Source organism: Brassica rapa, unplaced genomic scaffold, assembly GCF_000309985.2.
Source record: "Brassica rapa cultivar Chiifu-401-42 unplaced genomic scaffold, CAAS_Brap_v3.01 Scaffold0259, whole genome shotgun sequence".
Classification (NCBI taxonomy): domain Eukaryota; kingdom Viridiplantae; phylum Streptophyta; class Magnoliopsida; order Brassicales; family Brassicaceae; genus Brassica; species Brassica rapa.
Window position 1 is genome coordinate 35,001 of NW_022610203.1, and position 10,000 is coordinate 45,000.

At 45.7% G+C, this 10,000-nt stretch overlaps 1 protein-coding gene across 1 annotated transcript; it reads right to left on the reverse strand.

Moving 5' to 3' along the window:
- Positions 1–6,116: 6,116 nt before the first annotated feature.
- On the reverse strand, positions 6,117–7,025 carry LOC117129936. Its single transcript, XM_033283146.1, has one exon. The coding sequence runs from the start codon at positions 7,023–7,025 to the stop codon at positions 6,117–6,119; it is 909 nt and encodes a 302-aa protein (XP_033139037.1).
- Positions 7,026–10,000: the final 2,975 nt, after the last annotated feature.

Below are 10,000 nucleotides of genomic sequence, written 5' to 3' on the forward strand. Positions count from 1 at the left end.
TAGTATGATCATTCTACTCTATATTCAACTCGATCTAACCTAAGCTCCAAGTGGAACTCAAACAAAACCAACTCACAGTGTTCTAGGCGAGAAGCAGCTGGTTGATCGTAGAGGACTTGGCCAAAACCCAAGGGACGCCTTGACTGGACTGGACTGGACTCATCTTGACTTGTACAGAACCTCCCCTGATACTGGTCTGGACTGAACTCAACTCGAACAGCACCTTCCTTAGCTTCTGAACAATTCTTCCGAAATCTGAACAGAGTATCGAACCATAACCTCAACTGAACTGAAACCATGGAACTGAACTGATCTTGGACAGCACCTCCACTTGATCATCAAAGAATATGAGTAGAGTGGACAGATTGACTTGGGCAGAGCTTCCGCATAACAATTGCAGAATTCTTCGATTGGACAGAACTTCGCTTCTTGGTGAAGTATCGATCTTCGGAACTCAGCTACACTCTCTTCTCTCTCTCTCTAACCACGTTGACTTGCTTCCCATCTGAATTGATATTCAATTGGTTGATCTTCAGTTGGCCAGAACCTTCCCTAGGCGCTGACTTGAAATCAGTAGAATAACTGTCTCGAAAACTGCCGAAAAGACTCGAAACGATCGAAACTCGAACTTTCTTTCTCTAGCTTTCTCTCTCACGTTTTTTCTCTGAGTTTCAGGTGTGCTGGATGGTTTGAAATGAGCTGGGGTCGTGGGGTTTATATAGGATGCAGCAACCAATCAGAAACAAGCCGTGGCAGCCCGTGTGTCGCTTCGCATGGCTCCGGACGCATGCGTCGCGGCACCTCGTGCTCCACATGTCTGATGGCATGACCAGGACATCATGCAGAGTGACACCATGCCCTCCAGATGTCTGATCCACGGCCTGACCTCATCCAGATTGACACTCAGCGCACACATGTCACTCAACATGCTCCGATCGCAGGTTTCGCGGCACCTCGTGCTTCTGGGTGTCAATCAGCATGCTGTGCTCTCCTGGGCTTCAACACCTCCTGCTTCCCTTGCCACATACCATGCCAGGCAGGTTACATCACGTCCTTATCTCATAGATAAGGCCAGCTCGAGCTTCTCGGTCCATTCGACTGATTTCGACCCTTCCGGTGAATTTTCGTCCCGCGATCAATCCCGAATATTTTTCTATGCCCGTTCGAAATTAGGGTTTTCGCCCAACTTTGGGTTTTCCCGTCGTGCTTCAATCCCGTCGTGCTTGCTTCCCGTCCTGCTTAATTCCCGTCCTGCTTCCGACTTATAATGTCTTCAGAATAATATTTTACTGATACGAAGATATTCCGAGAAAACTTCGCGATGAAGAAACGTCAATCTTCAAAAACGTCGAGCTTCTAAACCGTCGTGCTTCCAAAAATGTGATTCTTCCAAAATCTTCGTCTGATCAATCTAAGACTCTTCTAAGAAAGGTAGAGCAGCTTAATATGTCTCATGGTTCACTCACGATCCATTCTTCGACCACATCGTACTTCAAAAATTCTCGATCGATCCTTATTGCCCGCGACTTAACCACCACAAAGATACTCGACCACTCTTTTCTTTTCTTCTTTTTTTTTTTTTAACGGGTTTCTACACCGACTGTCCCTGTTAATCATTACTCCGATCCCGAAGGCCAACACAATAGGATCGAAATCCTATGATGTTATCCCATGCTAATGTATACAGAGCGTAGGCTTGCTTTGAGCACTCTAATTTCTTCAAAGTAACAGCGCCGGAGGCACGACCCGGCCAGTTAAGGCCAGGAGCGTATCGCCGACAGAAGAGACAAGCCGACCGGTGCTCACCGAAGGCGGACCGGGCGACCCATCCCAAGGTTCAACTACGAGCTTTTTAACTGCAACAACTTAAATATACGCTATTGGAGCTGGAATTACCGCGGCTGCTGGCACCAGACTTGCCCTCCAATGGATCCTCGTTAAGGGATTTAGATTGTACTCATTCCAATTACCAGACTCAAAGAGCCCTGTTGTAAAAGATGGGGAAATCGTGTGTCTTTCATTAATCAAAGTGTTCCCTTATATAGGGGATTACAAGATATGGATAAAAGGAAATAGTACAAATCCTTATCCTAAAGTAAAAAGGAAAACCTCTTATAGATAAACATGAAGAGAAAAGGAAACTTCCTAAAACTAAGGTCGGTCCAATGCTTTGGCCGACTCTCTCTCCTTGTGCGGACACCACCTTGGTCTTGGGCCTGGACGCGGTCCGTTCTTCCTTTACATGGTTACTAGCAATCCACATGTGTTTTATAACACTCCCCCTTGGATGCTATAACCATATGGGCTCATACCATGCACGATGTTGCCTCGTTAAAACCTCTCTAGGAAAACCAAAAACCCAAGGTGGGAAAAATGGAAACCATAGACAGGAAAAAGAGTACAACGCATGATACTCCCCCTGATGAAGGCATCACTGAAGATCCTTCAGCCGGCGCATCCCTATCTGATGAACCAGCTTCCTGAACGTTGAGGTAGGCAGAGACTTGGTGAAGAGGTCGGCTGAATTGTCGCTTGATCGAACTTGAACTACTTGAACCTCCTTTGCCTTCTGCAAGTCGTGGGTGAAGAAGAACTTGGGCAGGATGTGCTTGGTCCTGTCTCCCTTGATGTATCCTTCCTTGAGCTGAGCAATGCATGCTGTATTGTCTTCGTAGATGATCATTGGCTCCTCCTTCTCTTGTCCCACGGCCAGACCACTCTCTTTTAAGACATGGCCGGTCATGTTCCTCAACCAGACAAGCTCCCGGCTTGCCTCATACATGGCTATGATCTCGGCATGATTGGATGATGTGGCCACCAAGGTTTGCTTGGTAGAACGCCAGCATATTGCGGCTCCACTATGTATGAATACATATCCCGTTTGAGATCTAGCCTGGTGTGGGTCAGATAAATACCCAGCATCTGCATATCCGACCATGTTCTCTCCTGGCCGGTTAGTGTAGAACAAACCGAGATCCTTTGTTCCTTGCAGATACCTGAACAGATGTTTCACTCCGTTCCAGTGCCTTAAGGTTGGACATGATCCAAACCTTGACAGTAAGCTCACGGCAAAGCTTATGTCCGGTCTAGTATGACTAGCCAAGTACATCAATGCCCCAATGGCACTTAGGTAAGGCACTTCCGGTCCGAGTGCTTCCTCGTCCGGCTTCTTAGGTCCGAATGGGTCCTTCTCAAGGTCTAAGGACCTTACGACCATTGGACTTGACAGGGGATGAGCCTGGTCCATATTGAATTGCTTGAGTATCTTTTCCGTATATGTTTCTTGGTGCACAAGGATGCCATTCTCTTTATACTCAAACTGTAATCCTAAACAAAACTTAGTCTTTCCTAAGTCTTTCATCTCGAATTCTTTCTTTAGACATTCAACTGTTTGGGAAATCTCTCCAGAGGTTCCTATAATGTTCAGGTCGTCCACATAGACAGACATGATCACGTAGCCCTTGCTGTCAAACTTCTTTATGAATATACATGGACTTATTGGATCATTCTTATAACCCTCTTTCACTAGGTACTCGGATAATCTATTGTACCACATCCGACCTGATTGCTTTAAACCATATAAGGCTTTGTTCAACTTTATGCAATGTTGTTCTCGAGAACCTTTCTTGTCTTTGAGCTCAATGCCCTCTGGAACTTTCATGTGTATCTCATTATCCAGTGGTCCGTATAGGTATGCAGTTACTACATCCATTAGGCGTAAGTCAATGTTTTCTTTCACTGCCAGACTGATTAGATACCTCAGTGTAGTTGCATCCACCACAGGGGAGTAAGTCTCCTCATAATCTATTCCAGGTCTTTGGGAGAATCCTTGTGCCACAAGCCGTGCTTTGTATCTCACTACTTCTCCTTTCTCGTTTCTCTTCCTTACAAAGACCCATTTGTATCCCACTGGTTTGACATCTCTTGGTGTCAATGTTATAGGGCCAAAAACGCCTCTCTTTCTCAATGATTCTAACTCCACGTTAATAGCTTCTTTCCATTTGATCCAATCTGATCTTAGCATGCATTCTTGTATGGACGTGGGTTCTAGATCCTCATCTTTATCCATGATCTCAAGTGCTACCTTGTATGCAAATAAATCATCAACGTTGATATCTTTTCTGTTCCATTGTTTCCTGGACAATACATGGTCTATAGAGATCTCTTGATTGTCCGGCTCTTGTGTCCCGTGAAGCCCAGCGTCCCGGACCTCACTTTGAGGAACGGCCGGATCATCGGGTGTGGCCGGTACGCATGGCTCGACCGTCCTGGTCGGCTCGACCGTCCTGGTCGGCTCGACCGTCCTGGTCGACTCGACCGGTCCATCTATGTCCTGGACGGTTTCTTTGATGCTCTCGGATCCAGCACCTCTCTTGGACTTCCGAGGCTGTTTGTCTTTGGAACCAATTGGTCTACCACGTTTTAAACGTTGCTTAGACTCTGTAGCCACTTGACATTGTCCATCTTGGACGTTCAGTCTTATGGGTGCATTACAAGCCGGGTTGTGTGATAGTGTCATTCTATTTGGGTCAGTAAATGTTTCTGGCAACTTATTAGCTAGCTCTTGTAGATGTATAATCTTTTGGACTTCTAGATCACAATCTCTAGTCCGAGGATCTTGCCAAGATGTTGATGGTCTAAACCATTCTAACTCTTTTGAAATCAACCGGCTATTATCTCCCCCTAAGGACGGATATGTGGACTCATCAAACTGTGAGTCTTCGTATCTGGCCTTAAACAAATCACCGGTTGTTGGCTCAAGATACTTTATGATACTTGGGGAGTCATATCCTACGTATATTCCCATCCTCCTTTGTGGTCCCATCTTAGTTCTCTGTGGTGGAGCAATTGGAACGTAGACGGCACATCCGAATGTCTTGATGTGGGACACGTCTGGCTCATGACCCGTAAGTAGTTGGGATGGTGAATATCTATGCTCACTAGATGGCCTGATGCGAATCAGTTCAGATGCATGTAAAACCGCATGTCCCCATGCTGATACCGGAAGTTGAGACTTCATAAGCAGTGGCCGGGCTATCAGCTGGATACGTTTAATGAATGATTCGGCCAAGCCGTTCTGTGTATGTACATGTGCCACGGAGTGCTCTATTCTTACCCCCATGGACATGCAATATTCATTAAACGCTTGGGACGTAAACTCACCAGCATTGTCTAGACGTATAGTCTTAAGAGGAAAGTCTGGAAAGTGTGCTCTCAGCCTTATCATTTGGGCAAGGAGACGTGCAAAGGCTAGGTTCCTAGTGGATAGTAGGCAGACATGCGACCATCTGGTCGATGCATCAATGAGGACCATGAAGTATCTAAACGTCCCACAAGGTGGGTGTATTGGTCCGCATATATCTCCTTGAATCCTTTCCAGAAAGTTTAAGGTTTCTTTGTTAACCTTGGCTGGTGATGGCCTGGTAATGAGTTTCCCTTGTGCACATGCTGCACATGTGAGATTCTTGTATGGGATAACTCCTTTGATCATGTGCCCTTGTGAATTCATTATCATCTTTCGCATCATGCTTGTTCCGGGGTGGCCAAGCCGGTTATGCCATAAAGTGAATAGCTCGGAGGCGTTTGCCTCGATCATACTGATCCTTGCATAGTATAGACCAGTAGACATTGCGGGTATAGTCTCTAGGACCTTTCTATTGCCTTTGGTGATCAAAATTATGTTAAGGAACTCCTTGTTTCCTTCTTCCCATGTTTCAAGGTGAAAACCGTTTAACCTTATGTCCTTGAAACTCAATAAGCTTCTTCTAGAGCTTGGGGAATACAAGGCAGTTTTGATTTCTAGGTGAGTGTCCTTAGGCATCATCACATAGGCTTGGCCGTGACCTTCAATCAGGCTAGCCTCACCCGCAATGGTATGTACCTTTGCATTTTGCATTATGAGATTTATAAAGTACCTCTTGTCTCTAAGTATTGTATGACTTGTGCCACTATCCACCACAAGTATACTCATCTCATCATTCATTCTATAAATAAAAATTTCTAAACTTTAGAGACTTCATAAGATGTTTGAAACTCTTTCTTATTAAAAATTCCATTACATAAAATAAAAACACCAAATCAAAAACATAAAGCAATAAGACAATGTGATTCGAAAACTAGTCCTTGAGACAATCGGATGTCTCATAATCCATTAGGTCATCTTGGTTGTCCTTGTCGGATTCATGGTCAGCATCATACCCATATCCCTTGTCCTCATGGACGTTTTCTTGGATCATGTTTGCCTCCGGGTTCTTGTTCTTGAGGCTCTCTTGGTAGAGGTCGCACAAGTGTTTCGGAGTCCTACAATTCTTTGCCCAATGGTTGTCACTTCCGCATCTATGGCATAGAGACTTGTTGGACGTGTAAGATGGTTTGGATATGCCACCTCGTCCACGGCCGTAGCTGCCTCGACCCCGGCCGTAATTGGAACCACGACCACGGTTATTGTGGTTTCCTTTCCGGCCGGTTGAGTAGCCGTCTCGGCCGTTTGAGTTGTCACGTCCACGCCTCTTGAACCCACCACGGCTATTGCCGTATGGTTTCTTGTTGTCTTGGACAAAGTAGGTCTCATTGGGATCCTTCTTCTCAACCTCATGAGCTTCGGGTAATGGTGCTGTCCCGGCCGGTCTAACTCCGTTACTCTTTAGTAGGAGTTCATTGTTTGCCTCGGCCAGGAGTAGACAAGAGATCAGATCAGTGTATGTAGCAAAGCCCTTTGTCCTGTATTGCTCTTGCAACACAGAATTCGAGTGGTTGAAAGTTGTATAGGTCTTCTCAAGCATCATGCTATCGGTTACCTCTTCACCACACAGCTTTAGTATTGAGACAATCTTGAATAGAGCTGAATTGTAATCATCCACCGACTTATAGTCTAAGAATCTTAGATGCATCCAATCATGCCTTGCTTTTGGAAGCAACACCATCCTGTGGTGGTCATATCTATTCTTTAAAGCCATCCAAAGATCTAGTGGATTCTCGATTGTCATGTACTGATCTTTAAGACCATCAATGAGATGATGCCGCATAAGGCCTAAGGCTCTGTATCGGTTCTTCTCATTCTCATTGTTGTCTTCGATGATAGTATCACCGAGTCCCTTGGACTTTTAGACTAATCCTTGTGTCTAGTGCCCATTGCAAGTAATTGTCTCCGGAGAGATTGAGGGCTGCATAGTCTCTGTTTGCTATTTTCGACATCTGAATCATATTATCATGTAATGTATTAGGTTCACAATATGATCACGTGGCCGCATGTTAAACAAGCTCGGCCACAACATGTCTTACGCATTCATGATGTTCAAACAATTCTATACGACCATGGTGCTATCAATCATGAACCTCACGGTTCTATAGATTTTCTAACAACCTAAACTTGTATAATCTATATGCTGGTCGATCAATTGTGAATGCATTACAATGTTCGGTTTCATGTAAAAACAATCTACCTTATCTTACTTCTTTTCATAATCCCTAGGGTTTCCAATCTTTGAATTCATATCAACCTTATGTTAAGGTTTCAAGGCCTTAAGTATTTTGTGTTCTTAGTTAGATTATTTCAAGAAGAACAATCTAACATTCCTAAACTTCAAAGTAGGCAAGAAATCAAACAAGCAATATCAATCTTAAAATCGATTTCTAACATTTAGGGTTTGGGGTTTCGATTCCTTGACTAGGGTTTATCAGGTTTCAGATTCAATCAATCAACATACAATTAGATTCTAGTTTGGAATCGTTTAGCTTTCTAGTTTTAAGACTTTGTCGATTTTAATCTTGTAGTTGCTTTTAGGGTTTCAACAAGAATAAGATTTCCATAATGATGGATTAGGGTTTCGATCTTATTCTATGTTCTCAGATTGTGTTCATACCTTAGTTTTGTAGAGGTAAAGAACCGGACCACCTAAGAACAGATAAAACTTCGAGCTGTGGAGAAAGAACGCTTGCTGCCTCCTAACGGGTCGCGAGCTGGGAACGGACGCGAGCTGCGAGCTGGTTACTGGACGGATGCGTTCTTCTTGTGTGCGAGCTGAGGACGCGATCAGGAAGCTGAGGACGTTCGGTCTTGAGGATGTCAAGCTTTTGGAACAATAGAGAACGTCTAGGGTTTAGCTTTGAGTCGCCGGTTTTAGGCTTTTAGGTATTGATTTAGGTCTCAGGGAATTAGAGGCTATCGTGCTGATAACGTGTTGTAAAAGATGGGGAAATCGTGTGTCTTTCATTAATCAAAGTGTTCCCTTATATAGGGGATTACAAGATATGGATAAAAGGAAATAGTACAAATCCTTATCCTAAAGTAAAAAGGAAAACCTCTTATAGATAAACATGAAGAGAAAAGGAAACTTCCTAAAACTAAGGTCGGTCCAATGCTTTGGCCGACTCTCTCTCCTTGTGCGGACACCGCCTTGGTCTTGGGCCTGGACGCGGTCCGTTCTTCCTTTACATGGTTACTAGCAATCCACATGTGTTTTATAACAAGCCCGGTATTGTTATTTATTGTCACTACCTCCCCGTGTCAGGATTGGGTAATTTGCGCGCCTGCTGCCGTCCTTGGATGTGGTAGCCGTTTCTCAGGCTCCCCCTCCGGAATCGAACCCTAATTCTCCGTCACCCGTTACCACCATGGTAGGCCACTATCCTACCATCGAAAGTTGATAGGGCAGAAATTTGAATGATGCGTCGCCAGCACTAAGGCCATGCGATCCGTCGAGTTATCATGAATCATCAGAGCAACGGGCAGAGCCCGCGTCGACCTTTTATCTAATAAATGCATCCCTTCCAGAAGTCGGGGTTTGTTGCACGTATTAGCTCTAGAATTACTACGGTTATCCGAGTAGTAGTTACCATCAAACAAACTATAACTGATTTAAGCCATTCGCAGTTTCACAGTCTGAATTCGTTCATACTTACACATGCATGGCTTAATCTTTGAGAGAAGCATATGACTACTGGCAGGATCAACCAGGTAGCATTCATAAATCAGGACAAGACCACGTCATATTCCCGCAAACACATGGAAAGTGGGAACAGACGCAGACTTGACCGTCATCTTTTTGTCCGGAGACAAACGTGCTTAGCGGGACAGAATTTCTTCGGGTCACCGCCATAATATTCCGCAACCGAGATCTCAGCAAACAGCTTATTCACCTTTGCAAACAATGCATAAACTATGCAAAGACGCAAGGATCACAAGTGCCGGCTTATGTGTACACGACTTCCCCACCGAGGAGATGCCGCAAACAACATTTTAAGCAAGCTTAACAATTCTTTCCAGATAGGTACGCAACACAGGCCCCGGATCAGTTCAACAAGCATAAATTATGCTAGTGAAGAAACTGAGGAGGATAGTTGGTCTGTGTTGGGTGCGCGAGCACAGAGCCTACAAACACTAGCTATCCAATCACCACTCATACGTCAGTGCACACAGGACGTCCGTCAGCACACGCAGGACGTCCGTCAGCACACGCAGGACGTCCGTGGCTGTTCCGTGTGTGTCCGTGTGTCCGTCAGTGCACACAGGACGTCCGTCAGCACACACAGGACGTCCGTCAGCACACGCAGGACGTCCGTCAGCACACGCAGGACGTCCGTGGCTGTCCGTGTGTGTCCGTGTGTCCGTCAGTGCACACAGGACGTCCGTCAGCACACACAGGACGTCCGTCAGCACACGCAGGACGTCCGTCAGCACACGCAGGACGTCCGTGGCTGTCCGTGTGTGTCCGTGTGTCCGTCAGCACACGCAGGACGTCCGTCAGTACACACAGGACGTCCGTCAGCACACAAAGGACGTCCGTGGCGTCCGTGGCCGTCCGTCAGTACACAGAGGACGTCCGTGGCCGTCCGTCAGCACACGCAGGACGTCCGTCAGTACACAGAGGACGTCCGTGGCCGTCCGTCAGCACACGCAGGCGTCCGTGCCTGTCCGTTAGCACACACAGACTGTCCGTGGACTGATCCGTGTACTGATCGTGTACTGATCAGTGTACTGAACTCATATCAGCATGCTGAC

What these genes read in the sequence shown, in the direction of transcription:
- LOC117129936 (XM_033283146.1), bottom strand. Translation starts at nt 7,025, where the DNA reads ATGCGGCATCATCTCATTGATGGTCTTAAAGATCAGTACATGACAATC.